Source organism: Eleutherodactylus coqui, chromosome 1, assembly GCF_035609145.1.
Source record: "Eleutherodactylus coqui strain aEleCoq1 chromosome 1, aEleCoq1.hap1, whole genome shotgun sequence".
NCBI classification, from domain to species: Eukaryota; Metazoa; Chordata; class Amphibia; order Anura; family Eleutherodactylidae; genus Eleutherodactylus; species Eleutherodactylus coqui.
Window position 1 is genome coordinate 398,986,797 of NC_089837.1, and position 17,613 is coordinate 399,004,409.

General features: G+C 40.2%; 1 protein-coding gene across 1 annotated transcript in view; it reads right to left on the reverse strand.

Moving 5' to 3' along the window:
* TMTC4 (transmembrane O-mannosyltransferase targeting cadherins 4) overlaps positions 1-17,613 on the reverse strand; it is a 59,886-nt gene that overhangs the window by 24,110 nt on the left and 18,163 nt on the right. Inside the window, exons 4-10 of the mRNA XM_066580164.1 lie at positions 13,237-13,450; positions 9,816-9,903; positions 3,566-3,660; positions 3,199-3,291; positions 2,555-2,716; positions 847-1,049; positions 1-172 (exon numbers count right to left, since the gene is read on the reverse strand). Coding sequence (XP_066436261.1) covers positions 1-172; positions 847-1,049; positions 2,555-2,716; positions 3,199-3,291; positions 3,566-3,660; positions 9,816-9,903; positions 13,237-13,450 — 1,027 coding nt within the window. The remainder of the gene's footprint in view (positions 173-846; positions 1,050-2,554; positions 2,717-3,198; positions 3,292-3,565; positions 3,661-9,815; positions 9,904-13,236; positions 13,451-17,613) is intronic.

Here is a 17,613-nt window from a genome sequence, read left to right on the forward strand (position 1 = left end):
CTTTTTGTTCAGTTGTTTACAAATTTTCCCGTAGCCATAAGTAAGTAGCATGCAATATCCTATACTAGGCAGGTAGAGGACCCTTTCAGCAACAACAAATCCAACTCTGAAGAATAAGTTACTTGCAGGAAGGAAAGGTATAATGAGAAATCCCAAGCCCATAGTTAGGATTCTGTTATTAGAAAAAGGAAGCAAGGACTTTAGTTAAAAAGAACATAATGTGGTATAAAAAGTATAGACTGCGCTGTGCTCTTTAGGTTTCTTTCGAAGGTCAACTTTACAAATCTTATAAACTATAAACTCAGGGTACGGTTATACATTACGGACTAAACATGAGAAGTATGGAATAAAAGTATCTGCTCAGGTCTGCGATTTCTACTACAGACAGCATATAAACCCACAATGTACTTAACCTATGTGCCAGACATTCAAACTTTGTGATTAGATTTCACCAGGGCATGGCATGTTCTAGTAAGGATATTGGTTTCTACTACTACTGTTAATTGGATAATGTGTCTGACCATTTTTTCATCCATTATTCCCTCCAAAAGCAGAATATATGCTACATTTAATAAACCGGTTTCTTTAAAAATGCTTACAGAGCTAAAGGAAAGCAAAGCACATTGCAACATTGTACTGTCATATGATATGTTTACTCTGCACTCTTCAAGCCATGGATAAGCCAGACTGCAGGATACTTTGCAATATAAAGTAATACAATTATTCTATCATTTATTAGCCGTCTAGAAATGTGGGTTTCATGAGTTACTGACTCCCTACTGATCAAACAGGAAAAAAAAAAACATAAGCCATGCTTCCATTATTCGGGATATACAGAAAACTCACCTTCTCGTTTGGCCATTACTTGAGAATAATGCTTGGTACATTAAGCCAAACAAGCAGAACCAAAGTGCTGCTGGTGCCATTATCCGAGAATCACTGAGAGATTTAATAAGAGGTATGCAGCCCATTGACCAATCAAAGCAGAGCCACCATGGGCACAGCAGTAGCCATCCATTTAAGGAATAATAGTAATTATAGTTTATTACCTGTCATTAAGAGAAAAATCATTCCATGTCTCATATACAGTGTTAACAGAATTATCAGTACAGGTGCACTAAGAGATAGACTGACTAACTGACCAATTATTTCACAGAATGAAGTATGCTAAAAGTATATTAAATCTAAAAAAAATATATATTTTTCATTCCTGATCTTTTTCAGTCTGTTCATTAAAAAAATAAATATTGTATGTCCAAAGCATTACATTAGGATATGCAAGACCTTTACGCATAATGCTCATAGTACACTGAATACCTTAGACATTTTGGAAATCAGACAGACAATATGGTCCAATTCTATTAGTTGGTGGTTTTGGGCAGCAATTACACAATTTTATACAAGATATCAGACAAATCTAGCATGTAAGAATTCAGATAAAATAGATGGTCAATTGCAAATAGTGTGTCATGTACTCTACTGGCACCAAACAATGGCCACCAACAACATGGTGGAAGAACAACTACAAAATACCGGTATAAATGTAGAACGGTGCTAGATTAATACTGGCATTTTCTACCATATGTGTTGAGCAATAGCACAAGAGTTCACTGCAGTATTCTTGTGCATGGCATTCCGTATAATATATGGTACTATGGCATGCAACATGTTTCAGGTGTTTTATTTTGCGAAGAGATAATCTTACACACGTTGTAACACAAAGAGAAAGCAAGTCATTTTTTGAAGAAGCTGCAGGAACCGCTAGTCAGAACTGAACTGCTGTAGTACGTAGCACAATGAAACTTTAATGCAGAACAGTGGGACATGTAGCTGCAACATTAGAGACTCGAGTGCACAAGCACATCTGTTAATCTCCTAATGTGACAGGTCTCGATTGACAAAAATATATATCTGACAGTTTGGTGGGTGTTAAACAAAGCAGGCTTTTCAAAATTACTCGGGTATTATTCATGATAATCAAAGAACTGTACAAGTCTTCCATTATCTAAAGGACTGTAGTGGTTACCCATTTCTATTTTAAAATGCTGCATTTGGGAGCCCCATAATTTATTATGCTTGTAGGAGACCCAGACAGAATGCAGCCCCCTCTACTTGCAAAGCATTAAAGAAGTTTTTGGGGACCTTAATATTGAAGGCCTATCTTCAGTATTGGCCATTGGTAGGTGTCCTACTCCCTGCACACCCACCAATCAGCTGACTTGCATGCTTAATCATGCGATTGTCATGTGCAGCTTTGTAGCCAATCATATCAGATGCATTGTTAGCTTGTTCTCCTACAACCATAAATGATCATTGCCAAAAAGAATGAGTTCACGTTTTCCTTGTACTGCAATTTATAAATGAAAAAACCGTAAGCCCAGCATTGAAGGATACAAATATTCCTTCTCTGGTAATCAAACACATTCAAGCCTGGTAACAATGTGATCTAATGCAAGATTGTAGACACCATATGTGGATTAAACAATATACCATGCCTTAGCGTTTTGTGATAAGTCGGACCAATTTATTTGGCCAATACAAGTTTAGTACTTACTCTCACAACTAGATTCTCAGCAAAAGATGCTGGGTTGTCAACATCAGTAAATGCTGGAGGTCCTGTTCCCATAATACTCCACCGTACATATAGTATACATATACCTCCGGCTGCCAGAAAACCGACTCTTGAAAGTAACCCTTTTTTAAGGATTGAAAAACTCTGTTACAGAGAGGGTAGAAGATGCAGAACATATCAGTATTCATACCATGTTAAATTTGCAGCAGCCTACAAACATCTCCTTCCTATTGTTCTACAGAGGATACCTGAGACAATATAATCAGCGGCTGGCTTTTTTCCCATGTTTACATATACTGGGTCACTTTTATCTGGGAACACATTTCCTTTCTAATATTGAAATACAGTTTCTTGTGTTGTGTTCAAATAAGAACGGCGTTTTATTCCAAGTAACTTCCCAACCACACCTTGCAAATATGGTTTTTGCTACTTTCTAGCAAAATGAGATTGACTATGTATTCCCACAGTAACATCAAAATCAAAGGGCAGAAGGGATTTTTTTTTTCTACAATAAAAAGACTTCTTTCAAGAATGCAACTGAGCGACAGACATGAGATCACACTGTGCAGTAACTGAGGAGCCCAGAATCTGTTCTGAATAGGGAATGCGAAATTGAATACACTCACCTCTGGGGTTTTGTCCCTGTGCCGTACCTTCTGGATACATTCCAGCATGTTTAACTTGCAGATTACAAAGACATCAAAAACAGCATTCAGACCCTAGGAAAGACAATAATCTTTTGTTACTTCCAGAGACCATCAGCCTGAATGAAAAAATAAAGAATCTAAAATATTTAAATGCGACATTAATAAATCAAACAGTTTTTGGTGTTCTGATTGTATAAAGACGCATAGTGAGCATGGCTTTACAGATCTTCAGCAAGAACAAGGTGTTTTTTTGGGTAAAGAATGTCACTGTTGTACATAATTTCACCTCAGTGACGCATGTTACTGTTCTGGACAATTATTTCCTTCGATGTTTCTTTTCTCTTACCAGAACGGTTATGCCCTGTTCTTTGCACAACATGGCAACCGCAGCGAATACAATGCTAAACAGCACCCAGAACACAGAGGTATGTTCTTTATTACCTGCAGAAAGAAAAAACCTTCATTAGTTCTAAAATGTCATTTGCAAATAATAACCACCATGCATTAGTAAGGACAGAAAATGATTTGTGTAATAACAGAACCCATCTAACAGCTATACTACTACTATGGCAGGCTGACTCTTTGTAGTCTTACACTATGTAGGTACACTCACAGGTTCACAGCAAGACGCTCTAAATTACACATGTGCCTACATACCTCTCTGATGTACATCTGTATTAAGAATCAATTACTTCAAAAACAAGCAGAAGCTGCTATGTTAAATGTTTTGGAAGTAAGAGGCGAAGATCTTAAACACCAATTCAGAGAATTAGATAGCCTCATGCTATAACAGATCAATAAACCAGCTCATAGAAGACAAGTGAAAACTACAGAAAGCCTGACACCTTCGCCATCAAGAAAGCAGTGATGTTCAACCTGACAGTATGAAAAAGGATATCAATCATCAGAATTAAAATCCTCATACTGGTTAGGCTCAGGTCACATCTGCGTTACGACTCCTTAACGCGGGCGTATGTGCGTAGAATGCCATGTGGATCACGCAGCATTTTACAGCCGTGGCAGCTGACAGCGAGCCGGCTATTGCAGAGTATGGCACTGCGCATGACTGCGTATCTCACAAAAGTGTGATTTTTCTCCAATTCTCCACTCCGTTTCATAGTGGCATTGCATAGTTACATGCAATGTATGTACACTAATGTGGATAGAGTAAAGGAAGGGAAAACAACGTACCTTAATTGACTCCATTTGCCGCGTAACACAAGGGGCATGCATAACACGGTAAAATCATTCTTACGACTTAAGCCCTAAGGGCTCATGCCTACAATTCCTTTTCTCTGCTCGGGTTTTTAGAGCAGAGAAACTGAATTAAAAACTTTAAAAAAAAAACTGATTTTTTTTACACTAATTATTTCAATGGGGTTTTAAAAAAAAAAAAAAAAATCTTTTTGGGTTATTTTTCTGTTTTTTAACCCCTTAGTGACAGCTTTTTTCCATTTTCGTTTTTTCCTCCCCCCCTTTAAAAAATCGTAAGTACTTTATTTTATTTATACATCGACGTCGCTGTACGAGAGCTTGTTTTTTGCGGGACAAGTTGTATTTTTCAATGGTACTATTTAATGTACCATATAATGTACTGAAAAACTTAGAAAAAATTCTAAGTGGAGAGAAATTGAAAAAAAAAAATGACATCCCGCCATCTCTCGGTGCGTCCTGTTTTTATACGGTGCACAAACTGCAACAAAAATTACATGATAACTTTATTCTATGGGTCAGTACGATTACTACGATACAAAACTTGTATAGTCTTTTTTTTGCTGTAGTATTTTTTTAAAGAGGTTTAATTTTTTTAAATTATTTTCTGTCCCCATTTTCTGCACACAATAACTTTTTTATTTTTTTGGCGACATAGTTGTGTGAGGGCTCATTTAGTGTGGTATGTCCTGACGTTTCCGTTGGTACCATTTTTGTATACAAATCGACTTTTTGTTCACCTTTTATTACCTTTTTTTCTCGGAGACAGGGTGACCAAAAAAGCGCATTTCTGGCGATATTTTTTTTTTGGACGATGTTCACCGTGTGGGGGTAAATAATGTGCTACTTTGCTAGATCAGACTTTTATGGCTGCAGCGATACCAAATACATATTTTTGCTTTATTATTTAGATTCTTTCATTGCAAATATAGCAAAAGGGCTTTTTTTGAACTATTACTTTTTCTTTTAAATAATTAGTAAAACTTTATTGTTTTTTTTTATTTTATACACTTTCTTTCAGTCCCCAGGGGGGACCACAACCAGCGATGCTTTGATCGCTCTTGCAGTATGACACAATGCTATAGCATTATGTCATACTGCTTTTTGACAGGCAGTCTATCAAGCCACCCTACGGGAATGGCTTGATAGGCAGTCGCCTAAAGCAGCCCTGGGGCCTTTCAGAAGGCCCCCGTGTGCCATGACACCTGCACGGCTCCCCCGATCTCACCGGGGGATTTAAATGCCGCAGTCAGAATTGACAGCGGCATTTAAAGGGTTAATAGCGGTTATCGCCCGCGCGGCCGATTGCAGCTATTGCCCACGGGTGTCAGCTGTAGTAAACAGCTGACGCTCACGCTGTATGGAGGGAGATAGCAGAGCTATCTTCCTTCATACACATCCTGCAATGGCAGGATGTAAAAACACTATTGGGCCGTCACTAAGGGGTTAAACAAAAACAAACATTGCAGGCTGCACCATTTGCACTGGTTAAAAAATGCAAACCTAAAAGAAACTGAAAGAAATGGAAGCTTTTTTTTCCCTCCCATTTCTTTGCTCTAAAAACAGAGCAGAGAAACAGAATTATGACTGAAGCCCTAAAACAGATGTGAACTGAGCCTTACCTAGAAAGATAGTACTCCTCAACTTTAAAGCTAGAGCAGCTTATGAAGATGTTACTTCCTCCCTAAATATACAGTTTATATATTACGCTGTTAAAGAAACGGGTGGATGGAAAATATTAATGTTGAGGACCAGACCTTCTACAGAAACCGTGAGCATAAACATGCAAGCACTTGCAATCGATCAGCAGATGTTCTGCCTTTCACGATTCACTTATCACTCCTTGGTAATTAAGAAAAATGAAAAAGTTGAATATATATTGTATTATATACTTTATAGTATTGTATAATGTCGCTGCTTAAAATCAGTCTATACTGTACAGGAATAAAAAGCACAGATATTTACTAGTCAAACGACTAGCACATTTGGCCATTAGACACTTAAACCCATTTCTATCTAGATGTATCATTCTTATATAACAAACGTGATGTAAAAGAGGCCTTAAGCCATTACTAGAAGACCAAAGCAACAATCCAACTACTACTCATATATTAATGATGGCGCTAGAAAGAAAAACCTATTCTGAAAGTCTCCTTCAGCTTGCAAAAAGTCTTTATATGTTGAACCTTCAGCAGGAGACATTACTGCTTATATCATTTAGATGAAACATTTAGGCTAGGGTCACACAGGGCGGATTTGTTGCGGTTTTTCCGTTGCAGTTTTGACGCAGAAGAACTGCTTCTGCGGCAAAATGGCTTCAAAGGTTAATTTGGGCTTGCGGATTTTGCTGCGGATTTTCGTAGTGCTTTTTTTAACTTTTGTTGCGTATTTGGTGCGGTTTTGGCTGCGTCCATAGAGGTCTATGGACAAAAAAGCACTGCAGAAACGACCAAAGAATGAACATGCTGCATCTTTTAAAACCGCGACGCAGTTGTATTTCCGCACTGCGGCTGTGCGGAAAACATCCGTCCTGTGAGAACAGCTTTTTGGCAAATCTCATTTGTGCTGCATTGCACTGCACTGGCGTCCCCGTCTCCATGGCTCCGTCTAACTTCAGCGTCTAATCGTCCGATTAGATGCGCTTGCGCAGAAGGGTCTTCTGCCTTCGGGTCTGTCCGGCAGCAGCGGCGTTCTGGCTCCGCACCCTTCTACGCGTCATCGCGTAGCTCCGCCCTGTCACGTGTGCCGATTCCAGCCTCCTGATTGGCTGGAATCGGCACAAGTGATGGGGCGGAGCTACGCAATGACGCGTAGAAGGGTGCGGAGCCAGAACGCCGCTCGTGCCAGACCGAGCCGAAGGCAGAAGACCCTTCTGCGCAAACGCGTCTAATCGGGCGATTAGACGCTGAAGTTAGACGGAGCCATGGAGACGCAGGGAAGGTAAGTGAATAACTTCTGTATGGCTCATATTTAATGCACAATGTATATTACAAAGTGCAATAATTTGGCCATACAGAAGTGCTTAACCCCACTTGCTTTCGCGAGACAACCCCTTTAAGGCATCTTGTGTAAAACTCACTCTTGGTTTGAAAAAAAAAAAAGTTTGACATGCTAAAAATAAAGTGATTTTTCAATATTTGACTAAAGCTTCAAACTAATCAGGAACATATGCCAAATTTAAAGAAATGGAATAAAATAGTGTGGAAGTTTGGAGCCAGTACACCTTGTCATCAATGTGGCCAGCTGAAAAAAATAAAGCATGCTTTTAGCTGTCTGTTAAAAAAAAAAAAAAGTTTTGACAGTAACATAATGTGAAGTTGGAAAAGCTTTGAGCAGATTATTGTGATTGTAATTGTCACCATTTTACAGTTTACAGTAAATACTGCCAATGTCCTCACATCAGAATTCTTGATTGTAGACATGTCACTTATGATTTTTAAGATTCCTTATTGCTTTTATGTGAAAGTAAAAAATGTCGGCTGACTTATTTTTGGATAACTTGTCCAGAACATAAGAAAAAAAAACAGCCTAATAATCCTAATTATCATATCTGCTGAATGCTGTTCATTGAGGTATATGACCAATATTGCAAATGGAAATCCACATTGTCACACCGATGTAACATAAGGCAATCTCAGTACTAAAACTAAGTATTAAAAAAGACCACTCCAGCAAATTCATCTTGAGAATTAGATTAACTTTCTGTTTCACATTATCCCATGATGCAGTGAGCCCAGAATTAGCTAGGGTTATACTATTCTAGCTACAGGGTGACAGTTTAATTAACATTACCTTCTATATTCACCTAAATAAGCTACAGAACACAAGCGTACAGCCAGGAGGATGAACTGTGATCTCCTCTATTATAACTGTGTGACAGGAGCTGTGTGATCTTCAGTAACTGTGACAGAAGTGCCTGTCTCTCCCTGAACACAATTGCTCTGGTGGATCCATGCAGCAACATCACACAGGCTGCGAAATTGACTAGAGAAAAAAAATCCACAACCCCCAAGTAGATTTCAGCGTGTCAGAATGGAGATCACATGACTATCTGAGTAAAAAGAGGTCGAGAGTTTCAGATAAAAAAAACAAAAACCTAAGGTAACACTAGTTCGCTTATATATACTGGTGGGATAGCTGCATAATTAATGGATTACAAAAAATAAAAAAATTAAAAATCACTGGAGCAGCCCTTTATTAATTTTTCTGAAAGTATGCAGATTTCTCTACCGTAACCAGTAAGGATTCTCTGCGCTTCTCCATTACGGTTTTGGATGGATCAAGAGTCCATCAATGACTTTCAATAGTGGTATCATAAACCACCACCCATTCATATAAATAAGGAAATAAAGTATTTTCTAGATTTTATCAGCATATGAACTTACTAAATGCAAACTACTGGGTTCACAGCACCATGTAGTGGAGGTACTGGTAATATCAAAGTGCCTGAAGGAAAAAGGACTCACTTTCAATCATAAATTCTCCAGCCACTATTAATTTGAGGGAAGGAAATTACTAATCTCTGGGGAAGTACAAACTGTTCAAAGTCACATAAAAGTGTAGCTGTACTTGCTTACAAACTCAACTCTCACCTGAAGCTTAGAAGTAAGACAGTCATGATTCAGCCAGAAGACCTGGCATTCTACATAACTGGAACAATACTTTAAAGGCTATATATACATATGATATCTGTGTTTGTAGTGTTTTCCAACGCCCTGCAGACTGGAGGACTAAAATCTTGGAAAATTCTGTCAGAGCAAACTGACAGCTCCTCCCTTAGCCTGCTCCTGTGCTGTGAACATGTATTCACTGCCTTTCCACTGAGCTATTACAGAGGGGTGTATGACTACTGGGGGGGTGGAGTAAATCAGGAGGACAGAGAGCAGAGAAATCTACTATTATAGAGGGTTGTAATACACTCCTGGTGAATTTTCTGATCTTATCAGCAGTGAGGAGGAAAAACAGCAGAGGGGAAGGAGAGATAGTTCTAGTATTGGGGTGCTTATGCTACACAGCCTCTGAAAGAGGCTGCAAATGCTTGTGTGCATTCATCAGAGAGACCAGATGATCAGTGATGGGAACACCCCCCAGCCAGAAACTTGAAAGTAGGACAGTTTGCTAGACAAGTATCAGGCTTACTAAATGCATGAGCAGAAAAACACAATATAAAAACAGCTATGTGCATCTTTTTTTCTGCAGGGACTTAGTAAGATATGTATTGATTTTTCATTCACAAAGATTGCCATATCCTTTAAAAGTCATATGATTTTCATAATGTTCACTACCTAATCTGTTATTTTCCACATGCCCAGTCTGTCATCTGTGCCTTCAGTGGATGCCTAATGTATGTACATTATAACAAGAAACAATATCTAAATACTTACTTCTTGGTTGGGCTTTGCTATATCCAAGAAAGGACAAAACAACAAATAGTGCACAGAGCAGATCTGCCCTGCCAACAATTCCTGCAACCTATAAATAATAAAACAAGTTATACACTCAATTGGTTGCATATCTTAAAGCAGAGGAAGAAAAACCCTAATGTGCTAATGCTAGAAACTTATGGAGCTGCATGTATAAAAGCATATTTAATGGAAATTAAGAGAGATCTACTAGAAAAAAAAAAATCTACATATAGGGAAGGAAATAAGTATTTGTTCCCTTGCTGATTTTGTAAGTTTGCCCACTGTCAGGGCGCATTCACACGATCTTATATCGGCTGGGTTTTCACGCCCAGCCGATATACGGTGTCTCTCTCTACAGGGGGAGGAAGACGGGAGCAGTGCACTGAGTTCCCGCCTCCTCTCCGCCCCTCACCACTGTTTGCAATGGGAGGGGGTGGGGTGGGGACACGCCCATGAACTTAGCCCCGCCCCATCCTGTTCCCTCCCGTTGCAAATAGTGGCGAAGGGCGGAGAGGGGGTGGGGAGGAGGCAGGAGCTCAGTGCACTGCTCCCGGCTCTTCCAGCCCCCCCCCCCCCCCCTTGCAGAGAGGGACGCCCTATATCGGCTGGGCGTGAAAACCCAGCCGATATACAGTCGTCTGAATGCGCCCTCAAAGACATGAACAGTCTATAATTTGTAGGGTAGGTTAATTTTAACAGTGAGAGATAAAATATCCAAAAAAAAAATCCAGAAAAATCACATTGTCTAAATTATATAAATTTATTTGCATTTTGCACAAAGAAATAAGTATTTGATCCCCTACCAACCATTAAGAGCTCAGGCTCCTCCAGACCAGTTAGACGCTCCTAATCAACTCGTTACCTGCATTAAAGACAGCTGACTTAAATGGTCACCTGTATAAAAGACTCCTGTCCACAGACTCAATCAGTTAGACTCTAACCTCTAGAACATGGGCAAGACCAAAGAGCTTTCGAAGGATGTCAGGTACAAGATCATAGACCTGCACAAGACTGGAATGGGCTATAAAAACCAGAAGTAAGATGCTGGGTGAGAAGAAGACAACTGTTGGTGCAATAGGAAGAAAATGGAAGACATACAAAATGACTGTCAATTGGCATCGATCTAGGGCTCCATGCAAAATCTCACCTCGTGGGGCATCCTTGATCATGAGGAAGGTGAGAGATCAGCCTAAAACTACACGGGGGGAACTTGTTAATGATCTCAAGGCAGCTGGGACCACGGTTACCAAGAAAACCATTGGTAACACATTATGCCGTAATGGATTAAAATCCTGCAGTGCCCGCTAGGTCCCCCTGCTCAAGAATGCACATGTGCAGGCTGTCTGAAGTTTGCAAATCAACACCTGGATGATTGTGAGAGTGATTGGGAGAAGGTGCTGTGGTCAGATGAGACAAAAATTGAGCTCTTTTTTTTCCTACTGTAATTTTTATTTGAAATTTTCAAATTTTACAATACAGTAAACATTTAACTGAAATACTTCGCAGTCTCAGTAGTACACAACAAAAGTAGTTCACAATGTTATAGACTGGGGGGAGAGAAAAGACAACATGGCTGGAATTCAATTTTTGAATAGTCTTCTCCCTATTGTCCCGGCCCAATCTTGAAACTAGACTAAGTTGAGAACAACATACTAACGGCCTAGCCAGGGCCTAACCTGAATAGAACGGGGGATTGTGAAGATTTGGGAAAAGGTAGGGATGGGGGGGAAGGAGCGACTCCTGAGACAGGTGAAGTTTTTCCCATTGGGTGGACGCTAGAAAAAACAGCCTCGGGCTATTGGGTGGTAAAAAAATTGAGCTCTTCAGCATTAACTTAACTCGCCATGTTTGAAGGAAGAGAAATGCTGCCTATGACCCAAAGAACACCGTCCCCACCGTCAAGCATGGAGGTGGAAACATTATGTTTTGGGGGTGTTTCTCTCTTCATTAGACCATTATTAAATAATGAAATTCATGTTTAAATTGACTTGGAAACTCAGTTTTATATTTAATTATATTAAGAAACATTGAACAGACAGCATAGGCTAACAGGTGCATTTACACCCACAGACGGTCGCTCAAAATTCGTCAGAAACTGACAGTTTTGAGTGATCATTTTGCATAGGTACTAATGGGCTAATCAGGCCTTTAGTACTTCATTTGGATGTATTTAGAGAACAGCAGATGGTCTGTTCTCTAAATACATCGCTATTGTTCTCCAACGGGACAGCAGCTGTTAAAGAATGTTATCAGCGCTGCTCGCGGAGAACTCAGCGTGCGGTCCCTCTCATCAGGGACGAGGATTTCATGCTGACCTGAACTGAGCGATGGACGAAAAGTGCACGCTAGGCACACATTTACACACAACAATTATCGCTCAAAAGATGGCTTTTGAGCAAATTTGGAGTAATAATCTGTGTGTGTAAAAGGACCTTAAAGCCTAATTTACATGGGATGAGCTGTCAGGCAAACAATGCCCAACAGTGCGTCCCAGTGAAGCACGTTCCGATGCGGTTACACAGTGTCAGTAGCATTGCTCAGAGCATGGCTGGCATGGTGGTGGGGTGGCAGTGTAGCACGCTCCCCCACCTACCTCCATTCACTGAAAGCAGGTAGTCATTCAGAAGTGAACGGCTGCTGTTTACACTGAACGGCTAGTCGTCCAGACTCTGCATGGATTTACACGGGATGACTATCGCTCAAATTCTTGCGAAAGCGCTGCAATTTGAACAACTAAACAATAATCGTTCCGTGTAAATAGGGCATTAGTCTGTTCGCCTGAAGGTCCACAATATGGCCCAAGTGAAAGAGTTTTCCGCAGATTAGCAAGCGATCTCTTACATGACTGCATACAAGATTCTAATCCCTTACTTCCACAAAACAGATGCCGCAATGATTACTGATTCAAGAGTGTGTCTGGTACAAATACTAAAAGGGCTCACTGAGGACAGCAAAGTAGTGACTGATACGCCAATTTCAGCAATCTATTACTTATGGAGTAAAATGCAGTGGTTTTTACAAACTTATAGTTTGTCCCTCTAGAAAGAGATGAGTAACACTTATTAATGAGGTGCCACTAGCCCCGCCTACCTGTCGGGATTCACCACCTAGCATTTGTACTGCGTACCGAAAGAAAAATCATGGCGAGTGGCCACGGCTTGCACCTTCTCATGAATAACTAACTCAGCTAGCGAAACAAGTTAAATACTGTACTTCACCCCATAGGAGGCAAAATTCAGCGTGTTAGTCACTAATGTATGCTGTCCTTAATGAGAGCAGCATAAAAGGTTCCCCTAAGAAAATAAAGAAATTGTTAGCATAAGCAAAATGACTAAAGTGTTGCTGTGTAATATAGTAGTACAGATTAATGTAAAGGAGAGGAGAATAATAATATACTTACACATTCTGTATGTACTGGATGCACTGCAAACAACAAAGCACTAAGTAATGCAGCCTTGGGGACGTGTGTTAGTTTTTTTCTTTTGTCACACGTTCCACCACTAAACAGCAGTGAAAAGACATCAAGCATCAGGACAGACACTATGCAATGCAAGATTATGTTGATTACATGAAACCCAACTGGGTGCAAACCTCCCGCAAGGGCATAGCTGATCCTGCAAAATATTACAAAAAAAAAAAGCTCAAGTGAAAAACATTTACAATTAATTATACATTCTAATAAAGTCACCATCTATTAGATAATTTTAGATTACTGAAGCAATGAGGATACTCTATGCATTACTGTTCCCCATCTTCTTCCAAAAAGTCAGCACACTGCGTTCTAGCATCTTGACATCGCTGTCCATGGGTCTCCACAGCAAAGTTACAGCTAGTGGCATTATAAGTCTAACTATTCTATTGCTTTACAATAACTAATATGAACAGTTCAAATTCTGCCTTCACATGTAGGCAAAGATGATTTTTCTTAGATTCTCCCCACAATTTGCCAAACAGGCTTCTGTAATATTCTCCCCTAGAAGTCCTGCCTTGCAGACAGGTCCATACTACACCCACATACTACTGTACAAGCTTGTGCACATGGCATCACCATGATATGAGCACCTATTTTTCATCATCATAGATTCTAGTTCATTACAATTTCCCTTGAAAGGGGGATTAGGCTTGTTTTTTCTACCTACATTTGGTGATAAAATAAAGACTATATTAGAAGCAATATTAAAGAGGACATGTCATGAATCTATGCCGGCAGGGCAGCTGCATGGCGTTGCAACCACAGCCCCACTGACACTACTGCAGCCCTTCTAGTGTTCATACTTCGCCCAGTTCCACTGTACCGGCTCTCCTTAGATTCAGCAACTGGTGCTTTGGATGTGTGAAGTTGGCAATCCTGACCACTCACTGTCAATCAAATCTGAAGTCATCCATTGATAGAAGTTGGCAGTCCCCACCACCAGTAAACAGATGATTTCAGATTTGATTGACAGCGAGTGGTGGGGAATTACCCACTTGACACATTCAAAGCACCAGTAACTGAATCTAAGGAGAGCCTGTACAGGGAAACCAGGAGGGTATGAGCAAAAGAAAGGCTGCAGCAGTCAGCGAGGTCACAGCTACAAAGCTATGCAGCCAGGGCCACTGACATTAGGACATAGCAGGTCCTCTAACTTCAGCAGGTAAAGGACATTACAGTTTTACACAAGCAGAGCTCCTTCTACTTTAAACTGCTATAACCCAGGTTCAATGTTTTGGGTTTTAATTTTAAAACCAAAATTCTTGGCTTTAGAAGGAGACCAAAAGTATGTCTGTAGCCATAAAATAACCGGAGCAACAGCCATTTGAAGTGAGAGTGGGAATCTGAAGTGAGATGGGGGAGGAGCAGGCAGAAGAGAAAATCTATGAACACTTATTCATCTAATCACCGCTCTATGACATTTAACCCAGTAGAAGCCATGCATCTAAGTGGCTTTACATTTAGTAAAAAAGAAGAAGTTTTCCACCTTTACACAATTTAACTATTGAACAAAAAAATAAATAAATAAAAAAAACCCCACATAATTAGCATTGCCACATCCGTAAAATGTTCTATAAAGAAGTTATACCCCATATTCAACACAGTAAATTCCGTTTAAAAAAAAATTGCCGTTTGCTGTCCATCTAGCTTCCCTATAACAGGAATAAAAGGTAATCAAAAGTTGTATAGACATCAAAATGGTACCAATAAAAACTACAAATTGCAGCTGCAAAAACAAACCCTCACACAGTTTGACGATAGAAAATTCTAAATGCTGCATACTTGGAATGTGGTAAAACACACAAGATAGTTGTAATGGAAATGCAGAAGTGGTAAAGCATAATAAAAGCTATATAAAACTTGTTTTTTTTGTAATAGTAATGATCTTCAGAATAAGGTTAACATAATATTTATACCACATTACCACATGGTGAATACTATAATAAATAAATACAGGAACACAATGGTCAAGTATACTCCTGTACTGCATTGTATTATGTGATTTTCTTACCAGTACTTGCTATGGCAGATCCAACAGCCACTGTTAGGCCTCTGGATGCCAAAGTAACCTATTGGCCCCTGGCGATTTCATGGCGGAGGGCCGACAATGTCACCGAGGAAGCTCCCTCCGTTAACACCATACATGCTGCGATCAAAATTGATTGCAGCATATAAGGGGTTTACCGCAAGGATCGGTGTTCTCACTGCGGATGGTGTAGGTTCAACTCTTGAGCCCACACAATCAATATGACATAAAAATACATAATTCCATGCCAATTCCTTCCCACCCAAGACACACAAAAGACCCTTGCACGGGTCGAAACGTTGTTTTCTTTTTTCTGGATATGAGTTAATAAAGAGGCATCCTTTGATGCACTTTTTAAAGAAATAATCAGCTCCTGGCGCTGCTCACTTTCACGCTTTATACTACACATGTATGTCCTGGGGTGAGAAGGCGTTAATATAGAAATGTATATAAAAAAGGTGCTCACAGGTCCTTCATGCATTTGAACAAGAAGGGATAAGGAGAAAACAAACTACTTCATATTAGAAAGTTATTGCCTATAGTATTAAACATATTTATTAGTTGTAAATTTGCTCAAGCACACAAATGTAGGCTGGTACCTAGGCTACATACACCGAACCTGCCAAAAGTCATGGGACAGCCGTATCTAAATTGATTATGAAGTGGCACTACTTCAGGTGACAGCTTGGGAGCGTTCACACCTGTATAAGTTGTGAGGTGAGTGAAGATGAACATTGGCCTACGTGCTCATGGCAAGGAGACATGAAGTATGGGAGTTCAAATGAGGCGATACAGTGGCTACCAGATGGATGGAGCATTCCATTTCCAAAGTTGTGCGTGCATCTAACATCACTCGATCCAGTGAGAATAACATCACTGAAAGCATTACCACCCACAGTGGACAGCGCAATGACTACCCACCAAATGCTTAATGAATGTGATCGGTGACGTCTGGCTAGAATTGTCCATGCAAACAACTCACAGAAATCACATTCATATTCAATGCAGCAGTCCCCACATGCATATCCAGCAAGTCAGTGCAGCGTTCTTTAGCTTCAATGGGATATGGGAGCAGAAGACCCACCATAGTGCGTCTGTTAAAACCACGATACCAGACACAGCGCCTCACATGAGCTCATGAGGTTACAAACTGAATCCTATATATCTGGCAACATTTGGTATGGTCTGATAAGTCATGGTACTAATTGTTTCAGGCTGATGGTAGGGTTTGTGTGGCACAGACCCAATGAAGCCCTGGACCCCACTTGTCAATTAAGGCACTGGTGGTGGCTCCATACTGTTGTGGGGTGTGTTCTCATGGTATGAGTTGGGTCCACTGGTCTGCTTCAACACATCATTGACCGGTGCTCACAATGTTTTACTGCTTGGTGACCAATTGCACCTCTTCATGGTCTTCACGTACCTCAAAAATGATGGGATATTCAAGCAGGATAATGCACTGTGCCATTGAGCACAAGTTGTCCAGAATTTGTTCGAGAAGCATTCTGAAGAGTTCCTACAAATGATATGTCCTGCATGTTTGCTCAACGTGAATCCAATCAAGCATTTACGGGATGTTGGAGAGAGGTCTAGTCACACTCAAGGTCCTTTACTTACAAATACCATAGAGATGTGGGTTGTCGTCCAGATGCAATGGCTCAACATCCTTCCAGACATCTTCTGTCCAGTTGTGGAATTGATGCCATGTTGTTTTGCTGCATTCCGCCAGGTCAAAGGGGCTCCTACACTATAATAGTTCCTGTCCCATGACTTTTGGCACATCAGTGTATGTTTACAGTTAAATCATATAACATTCCTGCATAAACATCACTCTATATGGAAAAGTTAGTTTGTATAAATATTAAAGGAAACCTGTCCATCCCTTTTAAGTATATTAAACCACCTACTGCAATGAAATACTTAGAGTATCTGCCCCTTTCCCTTTAGAGCGCTCCTGCTCCATAGGAAAAAGTGCAGGTACTCTTCAAGTACTGCTGTTTTTCAAAACTGCTTTTGTCACGTCTCCTGGAGAAATGATACCTGCTGAATTTGCAGTTCCTGAAAATTTTTAAAATGCTAGCAAATAAATGCAGACTGGTCCACGAACTTCCAGCGAATGCAATATTTAGATCACTCCATGGATGATGTCCCAGACATCATCCACGTCACACCAGCAGAGAAGGGCATGTTTATCAGGAAAGCGACGGGCAACACAGCCAGCCCAGCCCACTCACCAGACCAGTCTGCAACCATCTGCAAGCAGCGCAGGACAAAATTTA